Raw genomic sequence first — 20,426 nt, forward strand, 5'->3', positions numbered from 1 at the left:
CTGTCTGCTTGATCTTTCTATGTAAATGTTTCACAGGCATCTAAGATTTAAGACATTTATTACTGAACTCTTGATCTCACGTTTCTCATCCTGGAAAACAGTTTATAAATGTTAGCCCCATGAGGGCAGGATTTTTGTGGGTTTTTTGCAATGCTATACAAGTTTTTGTTACATAATGAGCACTTAGTAAATATTTGTTGAAGGAGTGTGTAAATGGTCTACCACCGTAGAATTCTCTAGTTGCTCAAGTCTTCATATTTTCTTTCCCTCTTCTCTTCCTCCTTATTGACAAATCATATCAGTTATACCTCTAAAATATCTCTTAATTCATCAATTTTTAAAAAATTTCCAGTGCTACTGCCTTAATATGTCAATTTTATGATTATTTCATAATCAACTCTTGCTATCTTTCTGATTATTCTTCCATAGCAACCAGAGGCGTTTTCTTAAAATGTAGATTGTATCTTGTTACTCCCTACTCAGAGCCTTTCTTTGCATTCCATATCTTTCACACAGACTAAAAAGGCCTTCTGCAAGCTATTTTTACTTATCTTTCCATTTTCCTTTTGTACCATTCTCCCTTTGGTTTACCTTTACAATATCAGGGAGTTTTTACACACACCATTCCCCTATTTTTGGATAATTTTCACCTCCATATTTTGCCTGGCTAATCCCTGCTCATACTGGGTCTCAGCTTATAGTTACATGTTTTTCTAAGATGTATTTCCCATCCTTCCAAGTTTCCTTGATACTACCTCAAATAGTAGTACCTTCACGTTTATTAGAAGTTAAGTACGTTTATATGATTAGTCATTCATCGGTCTTCACCTCGAAAATTTAAGGTTCATGACACCAAGGACCACATTTGTATTACTTATGACTATCTGCTGTAGATGTCACAATTCTCAAAACATGCTTAGAGACTCTGAAAATATTTATTGAATGGATGAAGGATTTATTGAAATTAAGAATGATGAATCCATAAAGGAAATGATAGAATGGTTAGAGAGGTAGTTGGAGAGCCAGTAGAAGTGTGATCGTAACAGCCAGGTGAGAGTTTCAAATAGCAAATGTAGCAGAGAGGAGTGATAAGATCAGGACTAAACATGATCTTTGAAGAAGGAAATGGCAGCCCACTCCAGTATTCCTGCCTGGAGAATTCTGTGGACAGAGGATCCTGATGGGCTGCAGTCCATGCGGTCGCCAAGAGTCGGACACAACCAAGTGACTTAACAGTAAACATGATCTTTGGGAGGCAGTGTAACCAGACAGACCTAGACTCTACCTTTTAATCGCTATTAACAAAGAGTTGGATACAACTGAAGTGACTTAGCACGCAAAAAGGCACGCCTGTTTTTTCATCTCTAGAAAGAGGGTAATAATAGTAACTGCTTCATGGTTGATTGTGATGCTTAAATGAAATAATCTATATAAAACTTTTAGCATAGCGCTTTGCACATATTAAGAGCTTGGTGAAATTTAGGTATTTTTATTATTTTTAAATTACTAATGCTAAGCCCACTGTAAGGATTCAATATTTGTAGTACTTAGAAAATATATATAGCTGACCCTTGAACAAAATGGGGATTAGGGGCCTGCCCCTCCAGGTGGTCAGAAATCCACATAGTCGGTTCCTTGTATATGCAGTTCCTCCACATGTGTGGATTCAGCCAACTGTGAGTCACATAGCACTGTAGTATATACTACTGAAAAAAATCTTTAAGTAGACCTGTGCATTTCAAACTCTTGTTCAAGGGTCACCTGTAATTAATAATTTTCTAAAAACTTTGTTCATAGATAAAATGATCTAGGAAAAGGGACTTCGTGCATATATTTAATGTTGTTTCCTCTAGAATTTGGGCTAGACGTTTTTGGATTGTTTCAGTGGTGTGAAAATATAAACCCCAATGTTGCACATTAGCTGAATGTTGAATTTGCCTCTTTGAGCATGAATGAAGACATTCTAGCATTCTTAGTTCTGTGTTTCTCCTTGAAACTGTGTTTTAAATTGAATATATTATAGTAAGAACCAAAATAAATTGTGTAACAATATGGAATCCTTGCCCTGAGATGGAAAACCTAGGTTGTATAGATACATCTTTCCAAAAGCTGAAAGAATATCATTCACAAAGAACAGTGCTTTAAAAGTTCAAAAACAACATTTTGGCAGCTGTTGTAGGGACTGCTTTTCAAGCAGTTTACGTTTAGCAGATAAAAAGCATTCTTTGTTGTGAAGTATCTTCAGAACTTGGATTTGTTTTTACTAGACACACTTAAATTTGGTATGTGGAGTTTGCCAGTCATGATTTTCCAGTCTTCCTAAATGGATTCACAAAATATGCCCTTAGGATTTTCTTTTTTCCTCCTTGATGAAGTTAAGGAAACATAATATTTCTCTTTTCTTACATATATTTCTAGGGTAGTGGTCAATATTTTCAAATTAAATTTCTTTTCCATTTATTGATGTTCTGTTAATAATTTGTGTGTCGCTTGGTTTCAGTTTTTTCCGTTTTTAAAATGAAGAGAGTCATGTTCTCCAAACTCTTCTCTGGAATGTTTTGGAAATAAGTGCTGGTAAAAAAATGCTTTGAGCTTTTTGGAAGAAATACAGAAATTCTACTTTATATTTGTAAATGTACATTAAAACTTCTGGTATTCTTTCATTATGAAAATTAAAAAATGTTGATAAATTTTAAAATGTGTATACTTTTGAGTAGTGAGTGTAAAAGCAGTTGTTTTTGAATAACTTATTATTTGTTTTTATTCCTAAAAGAATTTCTTTTTATAACTAACCAGTAAGATATTTGGCAGGCCCATCAGTTCACCATTAGTAACACGAAACCCTGGATTGGCATTAGAATTTAAGAAACAAGAAAGAAAGAGGAGGGAAAAGAATAAAAAAGCAACAAGTTGAAGCCAATAAGATGTAACCCACATAAGGCATGGAATGAATTGAAATATTTGTTGAACACTACCTATGTGCCAGGTACTGTTGTTGATGCTGGAATACTCCATTGAACTAAACTGACAAAAATCCATTTCCATGTGGACTTTACATTCCAATGGAAGGGTGTAGGCAATAAATAAATATATTGTACACCAGATGGTGAGAAAAGCGCAGGAGAAATAAAACAGGATAGAGTGTGAGAGGATGTGGGCTGGGTGTTTTCTGTTTTATAGGCAAAGACATAATAAAAGTGACAGTGCAGATCATGCAGTGATCTGGGGAAGGGTGTTCTTGTCGGGTAGAATAAGTGCAAAGACCTGAGGTAGAAGTATTTCGGGTTTGAAAAACAGAAGAATACTTGTGTCCACACCTCCTTGGAATTAAGCAGGAAAACTGGTAGGAGAAGAGGGAGTAGAGGAGATTGTAGGGCATTTAGACCATTGTGAGAACTTTAGCTTTTGCTTAGAGTGAGATGGGAAGTCATTGAAAGGATTTTTGAGTGGAGGAGTGACATAATATGATACAGCCTTTAAAGGGATTACCATGCTGTTGAAAAGGCTCTAAAGAGATACAAAGGCTGAAGCAAGGAATCAGTTAGGATGTTATTGAATAATTCAGGTCAGATATTATCAGTTGGATTTGATAACATAGCTGTCAAATTAGTGAGAAATAGGTTCTGCATACATTGTGAAGGTGGTGGTGGTGGTGGTTTAGTCACTAAGTTGTGTCCGACTCTTGCAACCCCATGGACTGTAGCCTGCCAGGCTCCTCTGAACATGGGGATTCTCCAGGCAAGAATACTGAAGCGTGTTGCCATTTCCTTCTCCAGGAATTTTGAAGGTAAAGTAGGCTTTTCTGACCAAGTGGACATATGGGGTATTTAAGGAAGGAATCAAAGATGATTAAAATTTTTTGGTCTTAATATTTCTGGTTGGAGTTGCATTTATTGAGATGAGTAAGCCTGTGGGAAAAACAGATTTGAGGGGCTCAGAAAAGGCAAATTGACTTTGGACATGTTAAGCTTGAAGTGCCTAATTATTAATTATATAGTCAGTGTGTCAAGTAGCATTTAGATAATATGCATTTAGAGTTCCAGGAGGAGTCTCAGCTGGTCTCTATCTGGAGATAGAAATTTTTGAATCATCCATGTTAGATGGAATTTAAATTCAAAAGACTGGGTTTCCCTGGTGCATCAATGATAAAGAATCTCTCTACAACACTGGAGATGCAGATTCAGTCCCTGAGTCAGGAAGATCCCCTGGAGAAGGAAATGGCAACCCACTCCAGTATTGTTGCCTGGAGAATTCCATGGACAGAGGAGCCTGGCGGGTTACAGTCCATCAGATGGCAAGAGTTGGGCATGACTTAACTGACTAAACCACCACCACCAAATTCAGTAGACAGAATCTGGTGATTTAGGAAGTGAATGTAAATAGAAAAGGAAAAGGCATACCCTGGGGCACTCCAGTGTTTAGAGTTGAGTGAGAAAAGGAAGAACTGGCAACAAAGACTCCTTAATCACACACTTTAATAATTCTGCATTAAAGTATATGCCTGTTCACAGAAATTGTGGTAATTAAGACCAAAATGGATTCAGATCAGATCAGGTAAGATTTTGTCATTTAGAGTATTATGAAAAAACTTTTAATTTTTTCAGAGTTTTGAATTTCAGGATGTGAACACATCATTAACACAGATATTAAGAGGAGGTGGCAAGAATACACAGAAGAACTATACAAAAAAGATCTTCATGACCCAGATAATCACGATGGTGTGATCACACACCTAGAGCCAGACATCCTGGAATGTGAAGTCAAGAGGGCCTTAGGAAGCATCACCACGAGCAAAGCTACTGGAGGTGATGGAATTCCAGTTGAGCTATTTCAAATCCTAAAAGATGATGCTGTGAAAGGCTGCTGTCAATATGCCAGCAAATTTGGAAAACTCAGCAGTGGTCACAGGATTGGAAAAGGTCAGTTTTCATTCCAATCCCAAAGAAAGGCAATGCCAAAGAATGCTCAAACTACTGCACAATTGCACTCATCTCCCACACTAGTAAAGTAATGCTCAAAATTCTCCAAGCCAGGCTTCAACAGTATGGGAACCATGAACTTCCAGACGTTCAAGCTGGTTTCAGAAAAGGCAGAGGAGCCAGAGATCAAATTGCCAACATCCGCTGGATCATGGAAAAAGCAAGAGAGTTCCAGAAAAACATCTATTTCTGCTTTATTGACTATGCCAAAACCTTTGACTTTGTGGATTACAATCAACTGTGGAAAATTCTGAAAGAGATTGGAATGCCAGACCACTTGACCTGCCTCTTTAGAAACCTATATGCAGGTTAGGAAGCAACAGTTAGAACTGGACATGGAACAGCAGACTGGTTCCAAATAGGAAAAGGAGTACGTCAAGGCTGTATATTGTCAGACAACTTATTTAACTTATATGCAGAGTACATCATGAGAAACCCTGGGCTAGATGAAGCACAAGCTGGAATCAGATTGCTGGGAGGAATGTCAATAACCTCAGATATGCAGATGACACCACCCTTATGGCAGAAAGTGAAGAAGAACTAAAGAGCCCGTTAATGAAAGTGAAAGAGGAGAGTGAAAAAGTTGGCTTAAAGCTCAACATTCAGAAAACTAAGATCATGGCATCCAGCTCCATCACTTCATGGCAAATAGATGGGGAAACAGTGGCTATTTTTTTGGGCTCCAAAATCACTGCAGATGGGTACTGCAGCCATGAAATTAAAAGACGCTTACTCCTTGGAAGGAAAGTTATGACCAATCTAGACAGCATATTCAAAAGCAGAGACATTACTTTACCAACAAAGGTCTGTCTAGTCAAGGCTATGGTTTTTCCAGTGGTCATGTATGGATGCGAGAGTTGGACTGTGAAGAAAGCTGAGCGCTGAAGAATTGATGCTTTTGAACTGTGGTGTTGGAGAAGACTCTTGAGAGTCCCTTGGACTGCAAGGAGATCCAACCAGTCCATCCTACAGGAGATCAGTCTTGAGTGTTGATTGGAAGGAATGATGCTGAAGCTGAAACTCCAATACTTTGGCCACCTGATGCAAACAGTCGACTCTTTTGAAAAGACCCTGGTGCTGGGAAAGACTGAAGACAGGAGGAGAAGGGGACAACAGAGGATGAGATGCTTGGATGGTATCACCAACTCAATGGAGATGAGTTTGAGTAGACTCTGGGTGTTGGAGATGGACAAGGAGGCCTAACGTGCTGCGGTCCATGAGGTCGCAAAGAGTCGGACATGACTGAGCAACTGAACTGAACTGAACACATCATGGAATAAATAGAAAGCACATGACACTGAAGAGAAATGAATACAATTTTTTAGGGACAATAAAAAAAACAAAAAGCAGCATTGACTAAATCATAGAGGGTGTGTTCTAGGAAGTAGGGATAGACATGTCTGAATAGTTAGAGCCAGATTATGAAGAGCCTTATGCCATTGTGAAGTGTTAATATATGAAATGGTAGACAGCAAGAATTGTCATATGTAAATGACTTGAAAATTACTCTTTGAGCTGTTTGTGTGAATGAATAGAATAGGAACACACTTCAGTCAGTTGCCAGTATTTGTTGAGTAACTACTTAAAATGTTCCTAGTACTACTAGTAAAATTGCTGGCACCTTCTGTTGAGCCTTGCTATGATAGGCCAGTCATTGGGCTATGCATTTTGTTTACAGTTCTTGTATGGGTTTTAAAAGTTATATCATATGATATTTGCTTTGAAAGTCCTACATTCTCATTGGAAAGAAAAGTCTTAAGGCACATAGTTTAAACTATAAAATATTCTACTTCATGTGCTAAATCGCCTCAGTTGTGTCCAACTCTTTGCGACCCTATGGACTGTAGCCCGCCAGGCCCCTCTGTTGGGATTTTCCAGGCAAGAATACTGGAATGGGTTGCCATGCCCTCCTCCTGGGGATCTTCCGAACCCTGGGATCTAGCCTGGGTCTCTTACGTTTCCTGCATTGGCAGGCAGGTTCTTTACCACTAGTGCCACTTGGAGAGCCCATTCTACTTCATAAATGGAACTTTCTAAGGGATGTGAAGTGAAAGTCACTCACTCATGTCTGACTCTTTGTGACCGCATAGACTGTAGCCTGCTAGGCTCCTCTGTCCATGGATGGAACACTGGAGTGGGTAGCCGTTCCCTTCTCCAGGGGTTCTTCCCACCCCAGGGATCAAACCCAGGCCTCCCTCATTGCAGGTTGATTTTTTACCATCTGAGCCACCAGGGAAGCCCCTTCTAAGGGATAGGATATTCTTTTTTTCCCCAGATGCAAGTCTTGGATCATATATTCAGATACATGTTTGAAAGAAAAACTAGTTTGTCCTCAAGAATAGTGAATTACTTTGGTTTTATATTCAGTAGTCATTAGATAGTATAGTAATATAGTTTCTTGAGAATCTTTTTTTAATGAAAAGGGTTTGCCTTGTGTAGATTATTCAGATTCTCTGGTAAGGTGTACCAACTATTGTAAAACAATAAATATGCATTCTGGGTTTTTGGTTTTTTGTGTTTTTGCATTCTGGTTTTAAAATATTTTATGGATTTGGGAGACTGAATTGTGACAACTGACTGCTATTGGGAAAACTTTTGAAGATATACTTCTGGTGTTTAGAATTTTTTTTTTTAATTTATTTATTTTAATTGAAGGCTAATTACTTTACAGTATTTTATTGGTTTTGCCATACATCAACATTCATCCACCACGGGTGTACACATGTTTCCAATCCTGAACCCCCCCTCCCACATTCCTCCCCATACCATCCCTCTGGGTCATCCCAGTGCACCAGCCCCAAGCATCCTGTATCCTGCATCAAACCTGGACTGGCGATTCGTTTCTTATATGATATTATACATGTTTCAATGCCATTCTCCCAAATCATCCCACCCTCTTATGGCAATTGTTCTAAATAATTTATATAGTTACTTAATGTTTGTCTTTCTCACTATATATAATGCTTATAAATTTAGGAACTGGATTTGTTTTGTTCAATACTGTAATTTCCAGGGTGTTGCCCAGTGCCTGGAACATGATGGATGTTTAGAAATATTTTTTAAGGAATGAATTCATGAGTATATGGATTCAGAGTTGAATCGTAAACCAGCATTAGAGATAATTCCAGCGCAAGAGTCTTAACCTGGAAAACCTACCACCTCTTAATAAATAAGATTGGAGTGCTGAAACTAGCCCAAAATATGATTCTTTACCTTGAATGAAATTGATTTTCATTAAGTAAAATGTGAGAAATATATTCCTTTGAAACTGAGGAATGTTGAAATATATATTATTTTTATCTTAGACTGTGTTTGCTTGACTATCAGTTGCAGAAGCTTGTTGGTTGGATTTTAACAGTGGTTCTTAAACATTGATTTGCACTATACCATTGCAGCTTGTTTATAATATCTGGAGAATAATAGACATATTCTAAAATATAAATTTATTTGTAACTAAGGGAATTTAACCATTTTGAACTGCATTTTGATCCATTTTAACTGTGATTTTGGGTTCTTCCTGACGTTCTTATCTCCTCTCTATACCCATTTCTTGTGTTAACCAATAATTGCCTCTGTTCTGATAAATTTTTGTTATGGTCTATCCTGCAGAGAAAGAGATGCTGGTTGCAAGTTTTGGAGAACCCTGTTTTTTATGGAACTCAATTCTATAAAATTTTCAAAAGATTCCTTGGCAATAACATACACTTGTGATGGACCCTAGAAATACTGCTATGTTAGGATTGGGTTCTGATTCCGAAGGATTTTCAAGAAAGAGTCCCTCTGCCATCAATACGGGCACACTGGTCAGCAAGAGAGAAGTAGAGCTAGAGAACAACACAAAGGAAGAAGAAGACCTTCGCAAGTGGAATCGGGAAAGAAACACTGAAGCAGGGAAAGATAATGGTTTGACTGATGCACAGCAACAGTTTTCAGTGAAAGAAACAAACTTTACAGAAGGAAATTTAAAATTGAAAATTGGCCTTCAGGCTAAGAGAACTAAAAAACCTCCAAAGAACTTGGAGAACTATGTATGTCGACCTGCCATAAAAACAACTATCAAGCACCCAAGGAAAGCACTTAAAAGTGGGAAGATGACAGATGAAAAGAATGAACACTGCCCTTCAAGACGGGTAAGTAGAAGTCCTGACAATATATGATCATTAACACTATTTGGACTAATACTCATTTTTATCGAACCTATGTACATATTTCAGGAATTTTTATTTTAATCTTTATGTTATTATTTCTAAATAGTCTATTTTGGGAGCCTCAAACAGATTTTGAGGCTTGTAAGAGAAGCGGGTGGTAGTATAACTATGCATGTATTTCAATTTGTAAAATTATGGCAAATATTTTAAATGGGGTATATCCAGATTGCTGCTCCTACATGGCCAAGTGGAAGGAATATTGAATTTTTAGTTAGAAAACCTAGAGTTGAATCTTGCCCTCATACTTACTAACAATATGATGATAGACAAATTGTTAATAACAGAGAAGAAACTGACACTCATAGATGTTAAATGATTATACCACCTACCTTTCAGGATGGTTCTATTCTTGCTGACCTCAAGAATTTTCTAAAGATGAATTCAAAAAGTTTTTTATCTGGACCTTTTTATTTGAAACAATGTTAGAGCTTGTTTTGCACAGCTGATTTTTAAAGGGCTTCAAGATGATTGTCTTTAGTAATCTTTCTATAGTATTTTTTAAAATAGTGCTAATAATAGGTTTTGTAGTAAAAAGATTGCACCCACAGTATGTACTTATTTTTAATGTTTAAGTAGTTCATATCCTACTTATATTGTTTGTAGGAGAATATAGTTTTTGGTTCCTGAGGAAAGCTATCTGTATACTCACAAAATTGTGGTAATGAGTAGGTGCTTATTCTTCCAACAGTTACTTTAACATAGGATGTTGACTATGTTACTACCCTCTAAATGAGTTCTTCATAAATAATGGGAAGAGCATGAATTATGGAGTCAGAAGCAAATTCAAATCCTGGCTTAATAACTGCACACAGGTTATTTGGTTTATCTTACTGAGCTGTGTTTTTCTTATTTATAACATGGAACTGTTTATGCCTATATTAAATGGATAGGCATTGGAAAAAACCCAAGTGCCCATCAACAAACAGTTGGCTTAAGAAGATGTGGTATGTGTATATGTGCATATATGTATATATATGGAATATTAGCCATAAAAGAATGAAATATTGCCATTTGCAGCAACATGGATAGACCTAGAGAATATTATAGTTAGTAAAGTAAGTCAGAGAAAGACAAATATTGTATGATATTACTTACATGTGAAATCTAAAAATAATATAAATGAATCTTTATAGAAAACAGAAACAGACTTACAGACAGAAAACAAATTTATGGTTATCAAAGGGAAGAAAGGGATGGAAAGACAAATTAGGAGTATAATCAACAATTGCACATGAAGTAGATATGCAGTGTGGATTTACTGTATAGAGCAGGAAATTATGTTCAGTATGTTATGATAACCTATAATGGAATATAATCTGAAAAAAACACTGAATCCCCTTTGCTATACACCTCAAATGAACACAATATTGTAAGTCAGCTTTACTTCAATTTTAAAAAATAATTAAATTTGTGTATAGTATTTAGTATGAGATAAATTCTTGTAAGTGTTCTATTCTCCCTTTTTACAGCCTAAGATATGGATTTATAACCTGGGATCTCTAGAAAGGTTTGGTTTTTTATGATTGCTCTTGGACTGTGATAATCTGTGAAGAATTTTGTGTTCATTTTGATGCATTTTTACATAGCTCTTAGCAGCTTTACTAAGGGTTTCATCACTCCAAAAAGACTGAGCATCAGTGGCTCAGGAGAGAAAGCTAGACTGTTACAAGGCATGTTGGTAGTCTGAGAAAGCTTGTGGAGCAGAAGTGGGCAGAGAGGGAGTTGTTTTATTTATTTTAAAGCAAGGCTTTACCAAAACAACCAAAACATTTCCCCCCCACAAGTCTTCAAAAATAGTTGGGTTTTTGTTAGTGGTGATTTTAAAGCAAGATTAGGCCTTAGATTTCTAGTAAAAACATAGAAACATAGATCATATATTTTATTTCTTAATAGAAGTTTTCTTTTGACCGTGTTCAGAGGGCAAAAATAATTGCCCTGTGAAAAAATGTTTTGCTAGAATGATTGCTGTTTATGTAAATTTTTTTTTTTTTTTTTTGACTGTGCTGGCTTTTCATTGCTGCGCACGGGCTTCTCATTGTGGTGGCTTCTCTTGTTGCAGAGCTAGGGCTCTAGGGCGCATGGGCTTCAACAGTTGTGGCACCTGGGCCCAGTAGTTACGGCTCCTGGGCTTCTAGAGCACAGGCTCAGTAGTTGTGGCACATGGCCTTAGTTGCCCCATGACATTTAGGATCCTCCGGGATCAGGGATCGAACTCTTTATGGCCTGCATTGACAGGTGGATTCTTTACCATTGACCACCAGAGAAGCCCAGTTTATATAATGGCAAAATATAATGATTCAGTTCCTTAAGTGAAATTTTCCCTTTCTCAAATTATGTGACATATTGTTAAATTTACAGTAGTTGACTCATGGACCCTATTATTTAGAGCAATCCAAATATGTCATTTTTTTTTTTTTAATTTTTATCCAAAATTTAGGAATTGTCACATTAATAACTAAAGTTTTAAAGTTTAGTTCATTCCTTTGAGAAGTATTAGATACTTTTTGTATCTTTTAGTTAAAGTTGTAGAAGTTATAGATTTTAAGGGTCCTATTTTTTAAAATGTATTTTCCCCCAGTTTTATTGTGATAAGATTTGACATACAGCACAGTGTACAGTTTAATATGTATTTGGTTTATTTTTAATTAGTTTTGAGATTTATCTTTCTATATTACATTTTGGCAAAATTAAAAAATTTTATAATGTTCAATGTTGGCAAGAATATAGGGGAAACAAGCACTCTCATGCACTGTTGATGGAGAGTGTATTGATACTGTACTTTCTGAGAGCAGTTTGCTTGTATCTGTGACAATTTAAAATGGACAATTCCTTGATTCCACAGTGTCACTTCTAAGAAACTATCTTATAGAATACTTGCTAGTGTATAGCAAGATACATGTGTAAAATATTTATTAGAAGTATAGATTCCTGATACCTTCTTATTGATTCTGACTCATTATGTCTGGGTATTTTAAAAAATGTCTTTATTGAGGTATAATTCATGTATCATACCATCCACCCATTTAAACTGTTACAGTTTGTGGTTTTGTTATTGATATATAACATTATTAATTTTTAAAAGTTGTAAAATATGTTAATATAGAATTTGCCATTTTGATCATTTTTAATTGTAAATTCAGTGTCACTAATTCCATTCACAGTGTTGTGCAACCATCCTCACTATCTCTTTCCAAAACCATCTCATACCGAATAGAAACTCTTTAACCAATAATCTGTCTTGTTACAGAGCCCCCTCCCCCAATCTTTGATGATTTATAATCTACTTCTGCCTCTATGAAATTGTCTGTTCTAGGTGCCTCGTATAAATGGAATCATGCAGTATTTGTCCTTTTGTCTCTGGCTTCTTTGACTAGCATAATGTCTTCAAGTTCATCCATTTGTAGCATGTACCAGAACCTCTTCATTTTTGTGGTTGAATAATATTCCATGTACATTTATGCCACATTTTGTTTAAAATTCATCATCTGTGGATACTTGGTTTGCTTCAACGTTCTGGCTATGGGAAAACATGCTACAGTGAACACTGGTGTACAAACATCTGTTTGAATTCCTGTGTTCCATTTCTTTGGGTACTATACTTAGGAGTAGAATTGTTGGATCCTGTGATGTCTTTGAGGAACTGCCAAACTGTTTTCCATAGCAACTATACCATTTCATAGTCCCACCAGCAGTGCATGGGGGTTTCAGTCACTTCAAATCCTCATCAGTACTTGTTATTTTCTGTGTGTGTGTGTGTTCGTGTGTATGTATGTGTATTTTAAATAATAGCCACTCTAAAGAGTATGAAGTTGTATCTCACTGTGGTTTTCCTTCCTTTTCCCTGATGACTAGTAATGTTGAGCATCTTTTCCTGAGCTTGTTTGATTTGCGTATCTTCTCTGGAGGAATGTCTGTTTAAATCTTTTGACTATCTTTGAATTGTGGATTTTTTTGTTGTTGTTGCTGAGTTTTCAGGGTTCTAGATATATTCTGTATATGACTTGCTAATATTTTTTCCCTGTGCTGTGAGCTGTCTTTTTCACTATCTTGATAGTGTCCTCTGATGCACAACCGTTTTCAATTTTCATGAACTCTAATTCGTCTATTTTTTCTTCTATTGCCTGTGCATTGATGTCATAGCCGAGATATCTCTTCCAAATCTAGCATCATAAGGATTTTCCCCTATGTTGTCTTCTAAAAGGTTTTACAGTCCTATCTCTTATGTTTCAGTCTTTGAGAGATTTTCAGGTACCCCTCTCACCCTGAACTTGCTCTCAACTGATTACTATAGCAAGGAAAACTTTGGACATGGAAAACTGTTACAAATCTAATGCCTAAGAGTATGGATACTGGACTAGCAGCTTTGATCAGTATTAACACTCCTATGGTTCAGACTTTAAAAGACAAAAAAGGAAACAAGCATTGTTACCATCAATATACTTCTCTCCCTTCTTTTTAAGCAATCATGTGATAACCCCCATATGACAACTAAGCAGAACAACATTTCTTAATCAAAATGAAGAAAACTGTTCTGTATAATGAAGTTGTCTTACTTGGAAAATTAAAAAAAAACAAACAAGTTGTTTGGAACCAAAATTGGTGCAAAGAAATTTCTAGGCGTTTCTAACTCCAACATCAGTGCCTTTGATAGCTCCCACAAATATATATATATATGTATGTATACAAGCAAATACATGTAATCCCACCCTCCCCATTTAAAAATATAAATGGTACTATACTGTACACACTTTTCTTCATCATTCATTTTTCCACTTATATAGCATATTAGTACATTCTAGAGGATTTTCCCGTACAAAAACTAAGAGAGCTTCTTTAGCCCTTAGAAATATGGTTAATAAGTGTTTTTTTTTTTCCAGTTTGTCATTTGTCTTTAGATCTTGCTTACTGTTTATTTTGCCATGCAGAAATCTTTAGTTTTTTAAAGAGTTTAGTTAATAAGTCTTTCCTTTTATGGCTTTGAGCATTTGACATGTCACTAAAAAGGCCTTCACTTCAAGTTTATTAAAGTTCTTATATATTTTAATGTTTCACTTTTTATTATTATTATTTTTGGCCATGCCACAGAGCTTGCAGGACCTTAGTTTCCCAACCAGGGATCAGACCAGAATCCATAGCAGTGAATGCTTAGCTTGTAACCACTGAACCATTGGGGAATTCCCTAATGTTTCATTTTAAATATATAAATATTTGATCCATTTGAAGTTTACTATGATATGTAAGTTGTGGATCGAACTTTATCTTTTTCCAAATAGCTGCAGGTTGTCCTAATACTTTAAGAATTCTTCTTTTAGTCCTCAGAATTGAGACAACGCCTTAATCGTACACTGAGTTTCTGTGTGTACTTGGGTCTGGTCTGATTTCCCACTTTGTGTCATTGTTCTCTATTTGCCATCATGGTAGTTTTAATTACTATGTTTTATATCTGGTAGGGCTAATCCTTCCTCATTATTCATGTTTTAGAGTGTTCCTTGCATTATTGCATATTAGTTTATAAACTTTATGTGATTTTAATAAAAACAGTTTTTTTCTAGAACTTGTTCAGTTGATTACAAAGTTAATATTTCGTTCATTTTTTTTTTTTTTTTTTAAATCTGTGGTTAAACTTGGAACCTGTTTGGTAGATGAGTAGCTCAGCTGGTAAAGAATCAGCCTGCAATGCAGGAAACCCTGGTTCAATTCCTGGGATGGGAAGATCCCCTGGAGAAGGGAAAAACTGCCCATTCCAGTATTCCGGCCTGGAGAATTCCATGGACTATATTGTCCATGGAGTCGCAGAGTCGGACACAACTAGCAAGTTCCACTTCACTTCACTTCTTTGAGAAGCTCTGAATTTGCTTTGCCAAGATTTAGGGTGTTCAAATGGGTTCCTGAGACCCTTCCCCCCAGCAAAAGGCTGCCTGCGTGCAGCTCTTTCTGCGGTGGGTGGAGAGCTGGAGGGTGTGCGCTAGACCTTGGACTGGCAAATAGACGCCTGGCGGGGTGGTCAGCGTGCTAGAATTTCCTCCCCAACAACAACTGAATTTTTAAGATATCTGAAAACCAAGGGGACTTCCCTAGTGGCTCAGACAGTAAAGAATCCGCCTGCAATGCAGGAAACGTGGGTTTGATCCCTAAGTCGGGAAGATCCCTTGGAGAAGGAAATGGCAACCCACTGCAGTACTCTTGCCTGGAGAATCCCTTGGACAGAGGAGCCTGGTGGACTACAGTCCATGGCGTCGCAGAGTTGCTGAGCCACACACACACACTCTAACATTTTTTTTTTTGGACCTTTGGATATTTTTCTTACTTCCTAAGAGGCCACAGTGCAACAACCATGGTATCTTATTGCTGGATTGAATTATTTTGTTGTAGTAGATGGATATTTATGGTGTTTAGCCTGCCATATGGCTAGAGTGGAAATCACCTGATTGTTTTATAAGAAATATATTGACTATTAAATGTATAATAGATCTTCCTGTCTCATTTTTGTTTGTTTATAGTGGAAAGAAATGTTTTCTTTTGAATTTCATATAAAAGTTTGGGTTTGGCTGTCATGTTACTTTATGCAGTGTCTATGTCATTTCATAAGTTGTCAGAATGGTATAGTCATTCTTCTGTTGCAGTATTTTAGAAAGTGAAAGTAGAGGTGGAAGTCATAATATTTACTTGTATTTATCACACACTAACTTAAAAGGAAAAGAGGCAATGGTATATTCCTTTTTAGTATTTAAACAAAATTCCAGCTTTGGAATTGTGCAGCATAGCTAGTTATATGTGATCTTAGTTTACTTAGGATACTAAATTGAAACATGCTCTTTTGTAACAAATGAAAAATGACTAAAATACTTATTTCCTGTAGCAAGTGATTAAAACTGAAACTTGTGTGAGAGAAAAGGGATTGGGGGATATCTCATACCACTGTATACTGATTTTATGTGTGTGTGCACACGTGCACTCAGTCATGTCTGATTCTTTGTGACCTGATGGACTGTAACCCACCATGCTCTTTTGTCTATGGGATTTTCCTGTTACCAGTACTGGAGTGGGTTGCCATTTCCTCCTCCAGGGGATCTTCCGAGCCAGGGATTGAACCCAAGTCTCCTGCATTGCAGGTGAATTCTTTACTGCTGAGCCACTGGGGAAGCCCCCATTATAAATTAGGTCAAATAAGATTGAGATTTGGTGTTAAGTTTTTGTTATTGAATAGTTTATTGGATGTCATTTTACCATAGTTGAGTGGATTGAATGAGCAAAGTGAATTACAAACAACGTTTACAGCTGTAATTGTAATTTCCCTGCCAAAAGATACTTTTTTGCTTGGAAAAGAAACGACTATGCTGACTTAATAGATTATTTAAGAAACAGTAAATTGTAGATGTAATTTTGAATTCACTGATGTAATTTTTATGGAGACCTATTAAAACCCTCATTGAATCCAGGTATTCTAATTAGGGCCTGTTGGCCTAAGATTTTTATTAAATTATATAACTGATTGATGTAGTTTCTTTAGTAAGAAAATATGCAGATAATCATGACAGTTAGCTCTGTTCTTGGTTAATTTGCCTAGTAGTCTTTAAATTGTTTCACACAGATTCCAGTTGTTTGTTGATGTATTTGGCTGTGCCAGGTCTTAGTTGCAGCACACAGGATCAGTAGTTGGGGCAGGCAGGGTCTTTAGTTGCAGCATATGAACTCTTAATGGTGCATATAGGACCTAGTTGCCTGACCAGGGTCCGCTGCGTGGGGAACAGGGAGTCCTAGCCACTGGACCTCCAGAGAAATCCAGTAGTTTCTTTAAATTATGCCATATATTAGATTAGCTTGGTTTTGGATAAAATTTATATATTTTTAATTGAGATACAATTCTAACACCATAAAATTTCCTCTTTTAAAGTGTGCAGTTCAGTGGTTTTTAGTATATCCCCTGTATATTAGCTACATACAAAGGTTTGCAACCATCACCACTAATTTCAGAATATTTTCATTACCTTGAATATATGTTTTAATTTGGCTATTACATTTTAGAAAACTGATCACAGGGCTAGTGTTTTTACTTTCTACTTCACAAAAGAGGGTCAAATTTTGTATCCCTTAATTTTGAGCATAATCTCTAATGTAGGCTTGTAGCAATGTTTTATTTATTCCTCCATAAAATATTTGATTGCCTTCCCTGTGCAGTAAATGAGTAATTATGATATAGTATGATAACTTACAACAAAGCTAGCAGAGGTGATGAAATTTCAACTGAGCTATTGAAATCCTAAAAGATGATGCTGTTAAAGTGCTGCACTCAATATGTCAGCAAATTTGGAAAACTCAGCAGTGGCCACAGGACTGGAAAAGATCAGTTTTCATTCCAATCCCAAAGAAGAGCAACACCAAAGAATGTTCAGACTGTTGTACAGTTGCATTCATATCACATGCTAGTAAGGTTATGCTCAAAATCCCTGAAGCTAGGCTTCAGCAGTATGTGATTAAAGAACTTCCAGATGTACAAGCTGGGTTTAAAAAAAGCATAGGAACCAGAGATCAAATTGCCAACATTCACTGGATCATGGAGAAAGCAGAGGAACTCCAGAAACACATCTACTTCTGTTTTATTGACTACACTAAAGCCTTTGACTGTGTGGATCACAACAAACTGTGGAAAATTCTTAAAGAGATAAGAGTATCAGACCACCTTACCTGTCTCCTGAGAAACCTGTATGTGGGTCAAGAAACAAAGTTAGAATCTTACATAGAACAACTGATTGGTTCGAAATTGGGAAAAGAGTATGACAAGGCTGTGTATTGCGCTCTGCTTACTTTTGTACAGAGTACATCATGCAAAATGTGGGGCTGGGTGAATCATAAGCTGGAATCAAAATGGTTGGGAGAAATATCAACAACCTTATATATGCAGATGATACCACTCTAATGGCAGAAACTTAAAGGAAAAAAGAGCATCTTGATGAGGGTGAAAGAGGAGAGTGAAAAAACTGGTTTAAAACTCAGCATTAAAAAAACTAAGATCATGGAATCTGGTCCCATCACTTCATGGCAAAAAGATGGGCAAAAAGTGGAAACCGTGACAGACTTTATTTTCTTGGGTTCCAAAATCACTGTTGACAGTGACTACAGTCATGAAATTAAAAGACACTTGCTCCTTGGAAGGGAAGTGATGACAAACTTGAACAGTGTATTAAAAACAAAGACATCACTTTGCCATCAAAGGTCCATATACTGTAGTTTTTCCAGTAGTCATGTATGGATGTGAAAGTTGGACCACAAAGAAGGCTGAGTGCCAGAGAATTGATACTTTTGATCTGTGGTGTTGGAGAAAACTCTTGAGAGTCCCTTGGACTGCAAGGAGATCAAACCAGTCAATTCTACAGAAAATCAGTCCTGAATATTCATTGGAAAGACTGATGCTGAAGCTTCAATGCTTTGGCCACCTGATGCGAAAAGCCAACTCACTGGAAAAGACCCTGATGTTGGCAAAGACTGAGGGCAAGAGAAAGGGGCAGTTGAAGGTAAGATGGTTAGATAGTATCACTGACTTAACGGACATGAAGTTGAGCAAACTCCTGTAGAGAGTGAAGCATGAGGAAGCCTGGCATACGGTAGTCCATGGAGTCGCAAAGTGTCAGGCATAACTTAGTGACTTATCAACAACAACAAATGATAACTTCCTTAATAGGAATACATATGAAGTGTTTATAGGACTATTTGGAGAAGGTAGTGAGCAGGAGAGTATGCATGGAAAGCTTTACAGTGGAACTTGTATTTAAAATTAGATGTTGACATTTTTGTTAGCATTTGCTAGACAAATTCTAATTTGAGGACAAAGTAAATAGTAAAGGGCAAAGGTGAATTTAGCATGTTTCCTAGAGTGTTTGTGAATTGTGCTGTCAAACAGTTTGACAGCCCTTTAGTGTAGGTGGGCACTAAGAAAATAATAAAGAATGGAGGACAAGTGGGGAACTTACAACTTTTTATTGCACTCAAAAGTTAAAATTGCTTTTTTGAAAAGTTTTTCTATTTGAGAAATTTAGGATTACTTGTAGTAAGTAAGAACCCTATCATTTGTAACTGTAATATTAAATCTTACCAAAGACATAGTACCTGAATTTTATTTTCTAAATCTGTTAATAGCTGACTACTTTGGTCTTCATGCATACTTAGTCCCTTTAGTCATGTCCAACTTTTTGTGACCCTATGGACTGTAGCCCACCAGGTTCCTTTGTCTATGGAATTCTCCAGGCAAGAATACTGGGGGGGTGGGTTGCCATGCCCTCCTCCAGGGCATCTTCCCGACCCATTGGCAGGCGGGTTCTTTACCATTAGCACCACTTGGTTTTCATGCAGGAGTGAAAGTCAAGCAGGAGTAATACTGGGGCAGGTTTGTAGAATTTCTTGAGAACACAGAACTGCAACAGCAGATGGCATTAGAGATCAGGTTTAAGGATGAGTTGCAAGGATTTAACTGTTAAGGGGGGAAGGGAAATGAGGTGCAAGGATTTAACTGTTTTAAGGGGGGAAGGGAAATGAGGTGAATCGGGGATTCAGAGTATAGCTGGCAAAGTTCAATATGACCCTTGGGCATTGCTGGTCTGTTTAAAGGTTTATCTGTAGTTTTTTAAAACCAACTATTTAAAAAATCTAGCAATTAAGAATTCTCTCCCAAGAAGAAAAGGAAATTTTTGTTGTATATCTAATAACTCCTTCTCCCCCAACTAAAAAAAGATAGAAAAATATGAAGGTGGCATACAGGATCTATTTAATAGCCTTAGCTTCTTTGTTTTAACTAAGTATCACTTTGCACCAACAAGTACCTAATATTAGCTGTTAAGAGTGGTATATCTGACTGGGTAAAGATTTACCTGGGAAAAGGGGCAGTAGTTTGCGTATTAACTGTGGCTTCCTTGGATATAAATGTGAGTCTTTCTTCAAACTGGATTTATGGTGTTCCTAAGGCTTTGGTTTCTCCAAAATCTATTTTCTAATGAGGGAATACATATTAGCAAAAGAAGATAATGTCTCAAAGATGTCAGAAATAAGTAGTGTTAAAGTGAAATAGTAATGAGAGCCCACTCTTTAAACAGAATAGGTTCTGAACTGTTAAATTTGATCTTTTTTTCCTCTATTTTTTAACAGTCAAGTTCTGGTCTGCTATGTGTATTTTACCTTCATTTTTGGAAAACATTTCAAAGTTGATGTGCAAGTCAAGAACTTGTAATAAAGTTCTGCTCCTCTATTA

General features: G+C 36.7%; 1 protein-coding gene across 9 annotated transcripts in view; it reads left to right on the forward strand.

Annotated features, from left to right (window-relative positions):
• The window catches only part of ASH1L (ASH1 like histone lysine methyltransferase), a 205,277-nt gene that overhangs the window by 23,463 nt on the left and 161,388 nt on the right, over window positions 1-20,426 (forward strand). For all 9 annotated transcript variants that reach the window (XM_055584046.1, XM_055584049.1, XM_055584047.1 and 6 more), the window contains one exon: window positions 8,589-9,109. In XM_055584046.1, coding sequence (XP_055440021.1) covers window positions 8,690-9,109 — 420 coding nt within the window. In that variant the 5' untranslated portion in view covers window positions 8,589-8,689. The remainder of the gene's footprint in view (window positions 1-8,588; window positions 9,110-20,426) is intronic.

This window comes from Bubalus kerabau, chromosome 6 (genome assembly GCF_029407905.1).
Source record: "Bubalus kerabau isolate K-KA32 ecotype Philippines breed swamp buffalo chromosome 6, PCC_UOA_SB_1v2, whole genome shotgun sequence".
In the NCBI taxonomy this organism is placed as follows: Eukaryota; Metazoa; Chordata; class Mammalia; order Artiodactyla; family Bovidae; genus Bubalus; species Bubalus kerabau.